Genomic DNA, 16,518 nt, shown 5'->3' with positions numbered 1-16,518 from the left:
GGAAAATTCCATTTGTAAGTCTGTCACCCTTTGTGTAGCTAAAAGAGGCAGAAAGTACAAATCTCCAGAAACTCGGATCTATGGAGAATGCATGCAGTAAATCGGAATAACAACCACAGCCTTGATGACCGCTTTTGCCTGGTCACCTCACCAAATGCTTCCCAATAGGATCCTGTGTGGCGACTCAGGACAAGATGATACCCGGTGCCCCTATTTGGATACTTCATCAAGGTTATTTGGTGAAGGTGGAAATAACAGTGTTATGTGAATTAAATGCTCCAGGCAATCCTAGGTGAAGCCAGGGTTGAGGGAAAAGGCTTCCCCTGAAGAGAAGACAGCTGAGTGCTGGCTTTGGCTCAAGCAGAGGTAGCATGGGCTCCTCCCGGTGATTCTAGAAGCATCAGGTCCACACCACACACTCTTCTTCTTTCTTTCTGCTCTAGCAGAAGTTGTGTGTCCCTGGTTGGGGAGGACCCAGGAAAGAGAGAAGGAAAAAGTCAAAAATTGTTCTCCAGGGAGAAATTCCTTGTTTCTGAATAGCTCCTGACACAAAGGACTAGGAAATGGGGCCTTTTCTGCATTACGAAGTCCTACCTGCAGGCGAGCAGTTTACAGGCGAAGAGGCACTCTCTGGTGGTGTTTTTAAAAGCATTTTCTCCTGGTGCTGCTGTGGTTTCTCCTAGAATCTCTCCTGAAGACCAACACCAAAGGAGGAAGTGAAGAAGAAATGGCCCTTTCTCAGGTAAGCCTTGTGTCTGACTTCAGAGGTCTTGTCTTCTTTTTCTCCTGACATTTCTCACATGTAGAAATGGCAAATACCACAGACGAATGGATAAAGAAGATGTGGTATATATACACAATGGAATACTATGCAGCCATCAAAAGAAATGAAATCTTGCCATTTGCGACGACGTGGATGGAACTAGAGGGTATCATGCTTAGCGAAATAAGTCAATCAGAGAAAGACAACTATCATATGATCTCCCTGATATGAGGGAGAGGAGATGCAACATGGGGGGTTAAGGGGGTAGGAGAAGAATAAATGTAACAGATGGGATTGGGAGGGAGACAAACCATAAGTGACTCTTAATCTCACAAAACAAACTGAGGAATGATGGGGGGAGGGGGGTTGGGAGAGGGGGGGTGGGGTTATGGATATTGGGGAGGGTATGTGCTATGGTGAGTGCTGTGAAGTGTGTAAACCTGGCGATTCGCAGACCTGTACCCCTGGGGATAAAAATATATGTTTATAAAAAAAAAATTTAGAAATAGCAAATACCGATTTTTCTGGGACTGGGACCTGGTTCTAAGTAGCCCATTGGTTAGTTAGGGCCTATGGCAATTTGGGGGGCGGGTCATCTCATGAGACTGTCCCTGTTCAGGCAGGTAGTCACTGGGCTTTTTCCCAGTCCAGTGCTCAAGCCCGTTTGCCTAAAAGTGGCCTCAACAAAGAACACACCTTTGCAGGGTTCTTGTCTGTCTGGAGCAGAAGAAAGACTCTCGCACACAAAATGGTAAAGGGATAGTGTATCAAGTGAAGGGGAGAACAGAAAGAGAGCTTTCTAGAGTGAGAGGGGTCCCAAATGGGTTGCCACAGCACTTTTATGGTTGGTCTTTACAGAAAAGTGACCAAGGCACTTAAATCTTCTTGATGTCACCCCCCATAGCACCACGATTACTTCTTCTTTGAATATCTCATCTCTGATGTTTAAAACAAAAAGGTGGTCTGGTTCTGTTCCCTTATCTCTGGTTTCCTTCTGCCTCCTCATTCCTGGGACTTTTGGTGAGCCTGGTCACTTAACCCATGACCTATCCATCCCTACCCAGCCCCGCCAGTCCCTTACTCAACACCAATAGTCGCAGGTCCTTCAGTGTGCCTTAGGCACTCATACCAACTTGTTCCATCACAGCTGATGTTAACTTCTTTAATGGCTTGATGCTTTCTGCCAGACAACCCCCCAGTAATGCTCGTATGTTCCTTCTTACATTCATGAGGGTCTTTGATGGATTTCCTCAGTGATGTGCAGAAACCATCACGTTTCAGCTGGAAATTCCTTAGTTTGTCTTTGCTGGTAGTGTCTGATCAGGAGAACAAAGCAAAAGAAATGTAGAGGAAAATGAAATGTCCTTACAATGTGGAACCCACCAATAAATACTAGAGACAAGCAAAGTGTGACTTTCTTCAAGGAATTCACAGGTGCCTTAGTGTAATGCTTTGCTAGAGGGAAAAGCTACCTCAGGTGGACAATAGCCAGACCTCCAGGATCCTGTAAGTCTTCTTCAATATATGAAAATCCCTTTAAAATTAATTTAAGTAGCGTGGGCACAGGACCTGTAGGTAGAAGCAGCTGCAGGTCGGCCACAGGAAGCTGGTGGTTATATGCTCAGTGTTCGGGGGGCGGGGTAGGTGCACAGAGTATTAGATCACAAATGTTTGTTCGAATTTGTACATGTAAAACTACTTTCGCAAGATTTCTCTGATACTATCATTCAATTTGATATTAATATCGGTGAGATGTACAGGGAGTCAAGAGACCCTTGAAGAATATAGCAAGCAGGGGCACTGGGTGGCTCAGTGGGTTAAAGCCTCTGCCTTCAGCTCTGGTCATGATCCCAGGGTCCTGGGCTCTAGCCCTGCACTGGGCTCTCTGCTCACCAAGGAGCCTGCTCCCCGCCCCCACCTGCCTCTCTTCCTACTTGTGATCTCTGTCAAATAAATAAAATCTTTAAAAAAAAAAAAAGAATGTAGCAAGTTGTATATATTTGATTCGTAGCAGAACTAGGAAGCCTGTGGGTCAGACTTCTGAGTTAAAGGTAAACGTTTTTCTGCTTGTATTCCTCATCATACTTGCCCCATAAATAATAGCTGTTTTATCTGTATCATTCTATGTGTTTGTGTTGATAGTGGCAATAAAAGACAGAGGCAGCATCATCCGCAATGTGATTTGTAAGTCTCACGTGAATGAAAACAGTTCTTGAATTAATCACCGTGACAGTTTTCTACTCTATGACTTTTCACGTGCATATAACTACTTCCTAAATGTGTAAGTGGTGCATGATGTGTAAAAAGATAGATCTTTTCACGTGGATACCTTTTTGCTGCCATCATTCTTGTCCCGTTTGACACCTGCTACGAACATTGGTTTAGAATCCTCCTCTCTGTATATAGACCTGTGTGTCCTTTTCAATGGACTCTCAGCCCCATAACCTGGGTTAAGACATGATCCCTTTGCACATTAGGTAAATGAGGTTTATGCTTCTCCATGAGTGGAGATTTTAGTGTTACAATGAGGTAGAGTTTGAACTGTAGGTCAGTCCATGGGTTCCACGTTGGTCCCTCTGCCTCAGAGTGGGCCAGCCCAAGCACTTCTCTGTGGGCGGCCATCACCTTTTATTGTGTAGTTTCGGTTTTCACCACAGGAGGCTCTGCCTATGGGGTGTTGTGGCTGAAGTAAAAGATGAGGTGACAGGATTAGCTGTTTTGTGTGTGTTGACTTTGAGGAGTTCTTTATAGATCCTGGATATCATCCCTTTGTCTGTATTTTCATTTGGGAATATCTTCTTCCATTCCGAGGGTTGCCTTTTTGTTGTTGTTGACTGATACTCTTTGCTGTGTAGAGGCTTTTGATCTTGATGAAGTCCCCAAAATTCATTTTTGCTTTTGCTTCCTTTGCCTTTGGAGACATGTCTTGAAAGAAGTTGCTGCGGCCGATGTCGAAGAGGTTACTGCCTATGTTCTCTAGGATTCTGATGGATTCCTGCCTCACGTTGAGGTTTTTTTTTATCCATTTCGAGTTTATCTTTGTGTATGGTGTAAGAGAATGGTCGAGTTTCATTCTTCTCTACAGAGCTGTCCAATTTCCCCAGCACCATTTATTGAAGAGACTTTTTTCGACTGTATATTTTTTCCTGCTTTGTCGAAGATTACTTGACCATAGGGTTGAGGGTCCATATCTGGTCTCTCTACTCTGTTCCACTGGTGTATGTGAGACGGATAGAGACTCCTGGCTCTATCCTTTTGGGTCCCTGGCTCCCCTTTTCTCCTGCTAAGGCTAAGAAAGGGACCACTAGCCATCTGGTTTGACTAAGATAATGTAACAAGTCATTGCTCCTGCTAAGACAGAAGAAAAAGACCAGATGCCCAGTCGTGTTTGAATAAGAAAAGAAAGGGAAACAGCCCCCAGAGTGATTTAGCACTCTCCTGAGATGCCTCCACACAGATTATACTTCCACAGGAAAGGGCCATTTGGCATTGAGAGACTGGGAAAGTGCCCTGGCCTTGAGAGACTGAGAACACACCCCACTACCATCTCCCATTGCCTGTAACCATAAAAAGTCACTACCCTGTGGGGTGCTCAGTCTTTGGGAAGGATCCCACTGAGCCCGCTGGCATTAGTAAAGCTGTGTTCTCCCATCTCTCCGTGTGCCGTTTGGGTTTCCTCGGCCACCTCAGATTTTCCACAACATATGTGTCTGTTTTTATGCCAGTACCATGCTGTCTTGGTGATCACAGCTTTGTAGTAAAGCTTGACATCAGGCAACGTGATGCCCCCAGTTTTGTTTTTCTTTTTCAGCATTTCCTTAGCAATTCGGGGTCTCTTCTGATTCCATCTAAATTGTAGGATTGTTTGCTCCAGCTCTTTGCAAAATGCCGATGGAATTTTGATCAGAATGGTATTGAAAGTACAGATTACCCTAGGCAGTATAGACATTTTAACAATGTTTATCTTTACAATCCACGAGCATGGAATGGTCTTCCATCTTTTTGTGTCTGATTCAATTTCTTTCATGAGTGTTCTGTAGTTCCTCGAGTACAGATCCTTGACCTCTTTGGTTAGGTTTATTCCCAGGTATCTTATGGTTCTTGGTGCTACAGTAAATGGAATCGATTCTCTAATTTCCCTTTCTGTATTTTCATTGCTAGTGTATGAGAAAGCAACTGATTTCTGTACATCGATTTTGTATCCTGCCACACTACTGAATTGCTGAATGAGTTCTAGTAGTCTGGGGGTGGAGTCTTTTGGGTTTTCCGTATCAAGTATCATGTCATCTGTGAAGAGAGAGAGTTTGACTTCCTCATTGCCAATTGGGAATACCTTTTACTTCTCTTTGTTTTCTGATTGCTGTTTCTAGGACTTCTAATACTATGTTGAACAAGAGTGGTGAGAGTGGACATCCTTGTGGTGGTTCTGATCGCAAAGGGAAGGCTATCAGCTTCTTCCTATTGAGGATGATATTCAGTGTGGGTTTTGTTTTTTTTTTAAGATTTTATTTATTTATTTGACAGAGAGGGATCACAAGTAGGCAGAGAGGCAGAGAGAGGGGGAAACAGGCTCCCTGCTGAGCAGAGAGCCCGATGCGGGACTCGATCCCAGGACCCCGAGATGATAACCTGAGCCAAGGGCAGAGGCTTAACCCACTGAGCCACCCAGGCACCCCATCACTGTGGGTTTTTCACAGATAGATTTTATGACAATTCTCCAATGAAGACATATAAATGGCTAACAGACACATGAAAAAATGTTCATCATCACTAGCCATCAGGGAGATTCAAATGAAAACCACATTGAGATACCACCTTTCACCAGTTAGAATGGCCAAAATTAACATGACAGTAAACACCAAGTGTTGGAGAGCATGTGGAGAACAGGGAACCCTCTTACACTGTTGGTGGGAATGCAAGTTGGTGCACCCACTTTGGAAAACAGTGTGGTGAGTCCTTAAGAAATGAATAATAGGGCGCCTGGGTGGCTCAGTGGGTTAAGCCTCTGCCTTCGGCTCAGGTCATGATCACAGGGTCGTGGGATCGAGTCCCGCATCGAGCTCTCTGCTCAGCGGAGAGCCTGTTTCCCCCTCTCTCTCTGCCTGCCTCTCTGCCTACTTGTGAGTTCTCTCTCTGTCTGTCAAATAAATAAATAAAATCTTCAAAATAAAAAAAGAAAGGAAAAATAGAGCTCCCCTATGACCCTGCAATTGCATTACTGGGTATTTACCCCTGAGATACAGATATAGTGAAAAGAAGGGCCATCTGTACTCCAATGTTCATAATAGCAGCGGCCACAGTCACCAAACTGTGGAAAGAATTAAGATGCCCTTCAGTGGACAAATGGATAAGGAAGATGTGGTCCATATATACTATGAAGTATTATGCGTCCATCAGAAAGGATGAATACTCAACTTTTGTATCAAAATGGAGGGGAATGGAAGAGGTTATGCTGAGTAAAATAAGTCAAGCAGAGAGAGTCAGTTATCATATGTTTTCGCTTATTTGTGGAGCATGAGAAATAACAGGGAGGATATGGGGAGATGGAAGGGAGAAAGGATTTGGGGGAAATTGGAGGGGGAGATGAACCATGAGAGACTATGGACTCTGAAAAACAATCTGAGGGTTTTGGAAGAGCGAGGAGTGGGAGGTTGAGTGAGCCTGGTGGTGCTTATTAAGGAGTGCACGTATTGTTTGGAGCACTGGGTGTGGTGCATAAAGAATGAATTCTGGAATACTGAAAAGAAATTAAATAAATAAAAATTTTAAAAAATTTAAAAAAAAGGATAAGGTGAAAAGAAAAGGTTAAGTCAAATGTGGGATAAAGCTTGGTGGGGGACAGTCAGGTATGCAGTGAAGGTCAGGTGTTGGGGTCTAGCTGGAGACACTAACTCTTCCTCTTTGATCTTAGGGCCCATCGTGAACTGTATCAGTGGCATTTGGTGACTGTGGTATTTATTGCAGGGACAGCTGGCCTTCAGGGATGTGGCCATAGAATTCTCGGAGGAGGAGTGGGGACGCCTGACCCACACTCAGCGGCAACTGTACAGGGATGTGATGTTGGAGAACTACGGACACCTGCTCTTCTTGGGTGAGAATGACTCTTTCCAGATTTCCCAGATCACACTCAGGGTTTCATTCTCCTTTGAAGACTGTCTCTTGGATGATTCCTCTTTGCATAACTGGAGATCAGATCACTGCACTAAGGAACACAAGTAAGGATTGGTAGGTGTAGTCAAAATCCTCCTGACGATTGCTTTTCAGCTTTAGCCTCCCCTTCCTTCAGGTAACATCATTTCTATAGATCAGCGGCTGTTGAAAGCCTGGCGTGGCATAAAATGGTACTGCCTGCATTTAAACTCCAATTTTCACTCCTTATCGTTGTATCAGCAGTACTTAGAAGTGCAAGTTAGGACGTGACTCTTTGAAAGTCCTTCATGTTCTACAGGGGCTGCTGGTCAACAGTGTTTGGGAAATCATCTTTTAGAATTCTGCAGTGTTCTCTCTTCTCTGCTGAGCGCAGTGTGGACCGAGAGACTCTCCAGCAATATGCGTATTTGGTTTCTCTATTAAACAGGTCTCATTGTGTCAAAGCCTGATTTGGTCTCCTTTTTGGAGCAAAAGAAGGACCCTCGGGATGTGACGAGAAAGAAGACAGTGGTCTTTGATCCAGGTAGGTGGGAATGGATGAAGCAGATGACAGAGGTGAGGTCCAAGTCTGAAGGAGGAAGGTAAACCTTCAAATGTGGTTCCAGTAGCTCTGCTTGAATGAAAATCCGTTGGAGAAGCGCCGTCTTATGTCTCTGACTCTCCCAGAGGGACATCTGTGAGCCAACATCATCATGCTTTTATTTTCTCTAAGGATTCTGCTTCAGCTCCAGTGATGGTCCATCATGTCCACAGGGAGGACCAGGAGACTCTCCTGCGAGTGGGAGGGTCTCCATAGTCTCTTTTTTTTTTTTTTAAGATTTTATTTATTTGACAGATAGAGATCACAAGTAGGCAGAGAGGCAGGCAGAGAGAGCAAGGGAAGCAGGCTCCCTGCTGAGCAGAGAGCCCCATGTGGGGCTCGATCCCAGAACCCTGAGATCATGACCTGAGCCGAAGGCAGAGGCTTTAACCCACTGAGCCACCCAGGTGCCCCGGGTCTCCATAATCTGAGAGCTCTTCCATTGCTTAGAGAGTCTTGGGAAAATCTCCCTATTTCTGAGGGTCTCTATGCTGGGTCTCTTCTATGTTTTGCATCACACATTTGCTTCATGTGAGAAAGTGTGCCTGAGTTGTGGTGGGCATGCTGGGGATTGGTGCGGAAATCCCCGGAACACTGGGGATAGACACCGCCTGGTTTCTGGCTTATGCTTTCCAATGTTATGGAGGCTTTAATCTTAAACATATAAAACTGAGACTCAGTCAGTTCATAGGGTAACAAAGCAGTTCCCTAGGATTAGACAATATAATTCTTTATTTCACTTCAAACGTTCAAATGTTCATTTCTCTTTGTACAAAGGAGAAGTTTCCGTTCCATGTGTTCCATTCCCCAGTGGTGAACTAATGTAATGTCTCTATTTGTTTGCTAGATTTCCTACACAAATGAATGTTATAGGGGATTCAGAACTTGTAGAACCCATAGCCTGAAATAAAGTCTCGATTCTTAGCTTATTAGTAATTGCATCATTTTATAATTTTGTTTCATAATATGAGGTTCCTGTGACTTTGTCATATGTTTTCATTTTATTAGTTGTCTATGAGACTCATCTCTATATATTAGATCAAAAGTCCTGATATGACATAGGCATGTGGTTACAAGAAGTGATGTAGATAGTAAATTTCCCACATTGAAAAAAATGTTTTGTTCGTAAATGGAATTTTACTTCAGGGAAAATCAATCATAAGGCTTTTTTTTTTTTTTAACTATTTTACTCAAAATGTATCTGGATTTAATCCCTAGTGTTTTTATAAAATGATTGTCAGCATATTTTACAACTTCGATGGCCTTTGCTTATTTAGAAAGGGAAGTTATTTGCTTCTCTGCTTCGCTCTAAAGAATGGATTATACCCTTAAATTCTGTGTAAGAAGAGGAGTATATCAGTAACAGATTACATTTTTTGATGTCACTTAAATCCTTATTCATAATATTTTCATTATACCTCTTCATGACTGATTTTAATGAAGATTCCTTACAGTTTTACTGTGAGTGAATGTATACCAAAATTGAAAGTGCCTTTTTTATGGATATACAGAATTAAAATTATAGTTCTATAGAAGGTTTCCTTTAAAATCATTCATATATTTTTTCTGTAGAATTTTTTTAGTTAAAATTGGGCTTATTTTGGTTTTGCATATTCCAAATGTGCTTCCTTTGTATGGGACTTTCCAAAACATCAGTTAGTTTCGGTTTTTGTCTTTTTAATTTTTAATGTATTTTTTTAATAGGATGACAGTTTTCAACCCTTTTGAACAATGGAAATGTAAATCAAATATGAATCAGGGTTATGCCCTTTCCAAATAACATGTGTGTATTTATCTATGTAAATATTACCCATATGTTGTTCGTAACTCATCCTGTGTATTTCTGGTGGTTGTGAATGTTCTAGCATATCTAGGTGAGTTGTTATAATACTAGCATTAATTTCAACATCTCTATTGCTGAATTCATATACTCTTTGCATGAGAAGAACTTTTGGTGAATCAAAAGTAATTCTTTCGGGACGCCTGGGTGGCTCAGTTGGTTAAGCAGCTGCCTTCGGCTCAGGTCATGATCCCAGCGTCCTGGGATCGAGTCCCACATCGGGCTCCTTGCTTGGCAGCGAGCCTGCTTCTCCCTCTGCCTCTGCCTGCCACTCTGTCGCTTCTCTCTCTATGACAAATAAATAAATAAAATCTTTAAAAAAAAAAAAGTAATTCTTTCATTTTTTATACCTCTGTATGTTGTCTAGATATTATATTTTATCTTAATTTTGGTGTTATGCCCTTGATATGCTTTGACACCATTCTCATTAACTTTTCTGTCTTCTGTATGTATTTTCATTCTGGTTACCTTAGAGGTTCCTTAAAACATCTTAGAGATATAAACAAACCATTTTAAACGGATATTGTCAATTTTATAGGAAAGTTTTCTACTTAAAATTCTCCACCCCGAACCTACTTTATGTTACCACTATCAGAAATTCTGTCTTTTTTATTGTGTAGTTAATTAGGTCGATTTATGACTTTTATGCTTTTGTTTAAGAACTTCTATAGCAGAAATACAGGTGACCCATGCTACCTCATTACAGCACTATAGGTTTCTAGAATTGTGTAAATATTTATATTAGCGGGAGTTTTAGGTTGTCATGTGCTTTCCTTTCTTTTTTTTTTTTTTTTAAGACTTTATTGATTTATTTGACAGAGAGTGAGAGGGAACACAAGCTGGGGATGTGGGAGAGGAAGTAGCAGGCCCTGATAGGGGGCTCGATCCCAGGACCCTGGGATCATGACCTGAGCCACAGGCAGATGCCTAGTGACTGAACCACGCAGGCACCCCTGGAATCCTTTTATTTCAAGCAGAAAGACTTCCTTTCACCTTTCTTGGGACAGGTCTGCTGGTCAATCAGAGGGTCTTTTACTTGGCATGACTTTCATTTGCACAGTCAGGCACAACATTTCTGCCAGGTCGATTATTCTTAGTGTGGATTGTTTCCTCTGTGTGTACTTGAATACATGATCGCACTCCCTTCTACTTACACGGTCCACGGACAATTGCAGTAGTAATCTTACAGGAGCTCTCCTATAGAAGATGAGTTGTTTTTGTCATGCTTTTTCAAAATTCTCTTGTCACTTCGGATTTTTTCTTTTAGAGGTTTTATTTATTTGTATGACAGAGAGAGAGAGAACACACAAGCAGGAGGAGTGCCAGGCAAGGGAGAGGGAGAAACAGGCTCACCGCTGAGTGGGTAGCCCTGTGTGGGGCTTGATCCTGACCTGAGGCAAAGGTAGCCCCTGAACCAAACAGGGACCCTTCACATCTGATTTTTGATAGGTCTATTATGTGTCACTGTGTTCCTCTCTTGGCATTTATTGTACTATGAATTCCTGAGATGGTTGGATTTCTCTTCTTTCCACTTATGTGTGCAGTAGAAGCCTTTAGTTCTTCATGTCAACCCTCTGCCCCCTTTCACTCTCCTCTCTTTATGGAGTCCCCTTAATGTACATATCGGTCCACTTAAAGGTCTCTTACGAGTCCCAGACCATGTGTTTTTCGACATCCTTCTTTGATCTTCAAAACAAGGGTCCTTAGATTGTCTGATTCTTTCTTCTGCTTGAGCAAGTCTGTGGGTGACCCAATGGTGTGTTTTTAACTTCCGTCATCGTGTTCTTTAACTCCCTGTTGCTGCTTGGCTGATTGTTATACTTCGTCTCCTTGGGTTTACATTTTGGTCATGACCTGTTTTCTGATCTCATTGAGTTACATACCTGTTTTCTCTTCCTTTCTCCATGCGCATCTTTATGATGGTTAATTCTTTGTCATGCAAGTAAGAGTTCTTTCTTAACTGAGGGTTCGTTTGTGGGATTTATTTTGTTCTCATGATGGGAACACATTTTTCTATTTCTTTTATCACCTTGTGATTTTCTGTTGACGTTTCAGAATTTAAAAAAAAAAAAAAGCCTCTGGGACCAGGTTTTTGAACTTGCTTTGTAGAAAAGAACACAGACAATAGTAATTATGGCATCTGTCACACATAACCTGGACATTTGTCATGTCTAAATTTTTGTAATTTCCCAGATTACCAAAATGCAGTTACTTCTTTACAGCCCATGATACCTTCCTCTCTCTGTTTCCCTTCAGATTATCATCTGTCCATTGTTTGAAGAAATAGTCAACCTTTTGTCTGAGTAGCTACCACACTGCTTCTTCCAATCTTAGTTGGTCTTCTCTTTCAATCTGAACTTGATTTGGTTACAGATCTGTCAATTTTGATCTTTTTTTCCTGAAAACTAAATCTTCCTATTGATACTTTCCTATTCTTGCTAAATTCTGTTTTCTTCATTTCTGTTTTATGTTGAATTTCCTTTCTTCCATGGGTGCCAGGATGGCTTGTGTTTAAGCCTTTGACTTCAGCTCGGGTCATGATCTCAGGGTCCTGGGACTGAATCCTGTTTCAGGCTCCCTGTTCAGCAAGGAATCGACTTGCCCCTCTCCTTTTGGCCCTTACCTCACTCATGCTCTCCCTCTTTGTCTCTCTCTCTCTCATAAGTCTTCAAAAATATTCCTTCCTTCTGCTGATTTTGGGCTCATATAATGCTACTTTTCATGATTATTTGATATAGAGGAGAGTGATTTGTGTTAGACCCTGACAATACTATAGACTTTTCTTTGAAGTTGTGTGGTCAGTATGTTGTGTGCAAATTGATGTGTCCACGGAGGAACAAAGTCCTGATGCTCCCTTCTCAGGCATCTTGCTGATATTCTCTGATTGATTTTATGGTTGCTATGTTAAGACATCCTCAGTATATTCATCTGAAAGTAGTACTTAGATGAATTTTCTTTTCTGTTTTTCAATATCTTTCAGCTGTATCTTCACAGGGCACCCCGAGCTTCCTGCCACAGCCATGCAAAGAAGCTTCATTTGAAAATGTGTCAGTGGGTCGATATAAACATACTGTCCTTGAGAAGTTACACCTAATGATAGACTGGGATAATGATCGTAAAGGATATATCCAAATTGAGACTACTGCCCATGATAGTGAAAGATACAAAATACTTGGTAAAACCTTCCTTTTTAAGTCCATTAGTTCTTCAAGGCAGCGTGTTTCTGTCAGCAGGAGCTCCACTCAAACACTCAAACGTACATATTTATGGATAGAGAATGTGGAACATCTGGAAAGTTACCTAGCCTGTGCTGAACATAATGATTTGAACAATTTTGAAAATAGGATTGGATTGACCATTCATTCAAATATTTCTAAACTTCAGAGATTTCAACATGGAGAAACAACTGCTAAGTGGGATCCATTTGAGAGGTCCTTCACTAAAGACTCAACCCTTCAAAATTCCCAGAGCATTTTCAGTGGAGAGGGAATTGCTCAAGGCAGTGAATCTGAGAAAAAAATTCATCCAGGCTCAAATGTTAATAAACATCTGAGGACTCATTTTGCAGAGAACCATTTCAAGCCTATTAAATGTGGGGAAGACTTTTCTCAAAGATCCATTCTTCTTTCTAACAGTATGCATATAAGAGAGAATCCTAATGAACATGAAAGAGATTTTAACCAGTCCTCCAGTTCTGGTGATCATCCAAAAATTTATGTGGGAAAAAACCCATCCAGATATAAGAAGCCTGGGACCACGTTTAGTCAGTCATCAGGGACACATATACATAAGACAATCTGTAGTGGAGAGAAACCTTACAAAAGTAAAGAATACAGGACTTTAAATTGCCATCGACCCTTACTCACCATCATAGAATTCATACTGGAGAGAAACCTTACCAATGTCAAGAATGTGGGAAGGCCTTTAACCGCAGCTCAAGCCTTACTGAACATCACAGAATTCATACTGGAGAGAAACCTTACCAATGTCAAGAATGTGGCAAGACCTTTAACCGGATGTCACACCTTACTGAACATCACAGAATTCATACCGGAGAGAAACCTTACCAATGTCAAGAATGTGGCAAGGCCTTTAACCACAGCTCAAGCCTTACTCAACATCACAGAATTCATACAGGAGAGAAACCTTACCAATGTCAAGAATGTGGCAAGGCCTTTAACCACAGCTCAAGCCTTACTCAACATCACAGAATTCATACTGGAGAGAAACCTTACCAATGTCAGGAATGTGGGAAGGCCTTTATCCATCAGTCAGGCCTTACTACACATTACAGAGTTCATACTGGAGAGAAACCTTACAAATGTGTAGAATGTAGCAAGGCCTTTAAGCAGGTAGCCAACCTTACTCGACATCACAGAATTCATACTGGAGAAAAACCTTACCAATGTCAAGAATGTGGCAAGGCCTTTAAGCAGATATCACACCTTAATGAACATCACAGAATTCATACTGGAGAGAAACCTTACCAATGTCAAGAATGTGGCAAGGTATTTGTGTCCCATTCAGGCCTTACTCGACATCAGAGAATTCATTCTGGTGAGAAACCTTACAGATGTTAAGTATGTGGCAAGGCCTTTAAGTGGCATGCATCCCTTCGTGTACAACACTTAAGTCATATTGGAGAGAAACCTTAGAAATGTAAAGAATGTGGCCAGGGCTTTATCCAGCAGTCACACCTTATACAACATCACAGAATTCCTCCTGGAACTAGTTCTAACAGTTTTGAAGACTGAGAGAATTTGGGAGGACTGCCGAACTCTAATTCCACATCAGAGAATTCATTTTGGAGAGTGATTATACACAGAAAAAGAATGTGGCAAGACCTTTAGGCAATGCTAAACCCTTGTTCCTTATCCAAGAATGTATAGTGGAGGTGATTTTACACATAGAAAAATACAGCAAACCCTTTCCTAGTGCTCAAGCCTCTCCCAGCATTACAGAATTCATAGTAGAGAGAATCCTTGTAAGTGTAAAGAATGTGGTAAAGCTTTTGGATTGCTCAACACTTAAGTCCGCATCCCAGAGTTCATACTGAGGAGAAATACTGGAAATGGAAAGAACATGGCAGGCCTCTGACTGGATGTCATAACTTGCTCAACATCATTGTTACCATCCAGGAGCAAAACTGTAATATGTAAAGACAGTGGCCAAGCCTTTAACTAGAATTCAGTCCTTACTCGGTATCCCAAAATGCAGTCTCGGGTCAAACTCTACAAACATAATGAATGAGGAAAGACTGTCTCTTACAGTTTAGGAAACATCAGAGAGTTCAGAGAAGAAAAGGAACTTGACAGATAAAAGTCCGTAGAAATGTATTTAGTTGAACATCAAACGCCAATAAATGTCATAGAGTTTCCAGAACAGAGCAGTACACCAGTCACTCTCTTTGTAGATTAATATCAAAAAAATCTTAATGCAAAGCTAGATAACGTATGTTCTATTATGCTTCAAAAGATAAAAGGGATTTTCGCATGGATGTAATTTCAGTGTGTTTGTGTTTCCATTGCCGCTAATGAAATTTGTGACTTGCAATTATTCATGTGCTTCTACTCTGAGAACTCTTCAGAAAATTCATTTATTCTTAGTGACTGTGTGAAAGTACGTGGGTCATTGTTATGGCATCAGGATATGAGATGCCCTTCTTCTTTAGGTGGGACTCATGCATATCTAATTTTCCGTGGAAGATGAAGGACTGTGTAACATACAATATATGAGGAAAATCCAAATGAATATTCCTCTTGTGGTTATAACATTGATATAGGTCATCATGAAGTAGGTGTTCAGAACATCATTCTCCATTTGTTAAAACTAAAAAAAAAATGTGACCGTCATCAATTAAATGCTTTACTAATTGGTCTTTTTAATGAAAACAAGATGGCAGTCCAGTAATAAACTACTGAAATATCTTCACAATAGTAATTTTAGTATAAGTTGATGGGGTTGAAATGAAGAAATTCTGATAGATATCAGAGAAGAGCTAACTTCCATAAAATGACATACACTTGTACATCCACATTTTTAGAGAATTACTGGAGTCCTGAAAGTGCTTAAGTATGCAAAACCAAGCTGGTAAGAAGCTAAAATAGAGTGCTATCAGATGTCTTCTCTAAGCTTCATGGTAATCACAAAGTGAAAATAATGTAGTAGATACACAAGACATAAAGAGAAAATAACATAAGTATTCCCTTATTTAGAATCATCAAATCACAACGATAGCTAGTGAATAAGAAAGTGATGAATAATTCTAAACAGCCAGAAAACAATGACAACAGTAACTCCATACTTGTACTGATACTTGCTTTAAATATAAAGGGCCTAAATTCTTGAATCCAAAGATACAGACTGCCTGAATGGAACGAAATGCAAGACCCAACTGTATACAGTCTTCAAGAGAATCACTTCAGCTTTAAGAACACTCTGACTGGGGACGCCTGGGTCGCTCAGTTGGTTAAGCCCCTGCCTTCGGCTCAGGTCATGATCCCAGTGTCCTGGGATCGAGTCCCACATCGGGCTCCTATCCTAGCTTGGCAGGAAGCCTGCTTCTCCCTCTGCCTCTGCCTGTGCTCGCCTGCGCTGTCTCTCTCTCTCTCTCTCTCTGACAAATAAATAAAATCTTAAAAAAAAAAAGAACACTGACTGAAAGTGCAGTTGTGGAAAAGAATATTTCATGCAGGTGGAAACGAAAAGAAAGTAGGTTAGCTCTGCTTACAATAGTTAAAATAAACTTTAAGTCAGAGAGGGTAGTAAAACACGCGTGTTTTATGGAAAGCTCATTTAACATAATGGGCTCACTTTGTGCGTGTTTTTAATTATGTGGCTTTTGGCAGAAAAAAAGATTTCCCCCATTGTTTTGGTTTTGGAAGAACAGGAATAGTATGATTACGTAAGTTGTGTAATACTTTCCTCTTTTTAGAGATTTTACTTATTTGACAGAGAGATCACAAATAGGCAGAGAGGCAGGCAGGGAGAAGGGTAAATAGGCTCCCTGCTGAGTGGAGAGCCTGTTGTGGGGCTGGATCCTAGGACCCTAAGATCCTGACCTGAGCAGATGGCAGAGGCTTAACCCAGTGCCCCATACTTTACTGTTTCAAAACCAGTACCGTTTTCCATAAATGTTGGCGTTTGTCTAGGTACCTCAATTGTAGCTTGTGAAGGTATATGAAC

At 41.3% G+C, this 16,518-nt stretch overlaps 1 protein-coding gene across 1 annotated transcript; it reads left to right on the top strand.

The window, feature by feature from the left end:
* The first annotated feature begins 597 nt into the window (after positions 1-597).
* Positions 598-14,680, top strand: LOC125088576 (zinc finger protein 43-like). Its single transcript, XM_047709778.1, is given in 6 exon segments — positions 598-742; positions 6,728-6,854; positions 7,341-7,436; positions 12,314-13,050; positions 13,170-14,016; positions 14,267-14,680. Coding segments are annotated over 6 exon segments (1,920 nt in total). The 5' UTR covers positions 598-727; the 3' UTR covers positions 14,365-14,680.
* The last annotated feature ends 1,838 nt before the right edge of the window (positions 14,681-16,518 follow it).

Source organism: Lutra lutra, chromosome 17 (assembly GCF_902655055.1).
Source record: "Lutra lutra chromosome 17, mLutLut1.2, whole genome shotgun sequence".
Classification (NCBI taxonomy): Eukaryota; Metazoa; Chordata; class Mammalia; order Carnivora; family Mustelidae; genus Lutra; species Lutra lutra.
The sequence above is the reverse complement of the archived record's forward strand: the minus strand, read 5'-3'. Positions and strand labels throughout refer to the sequence as shown.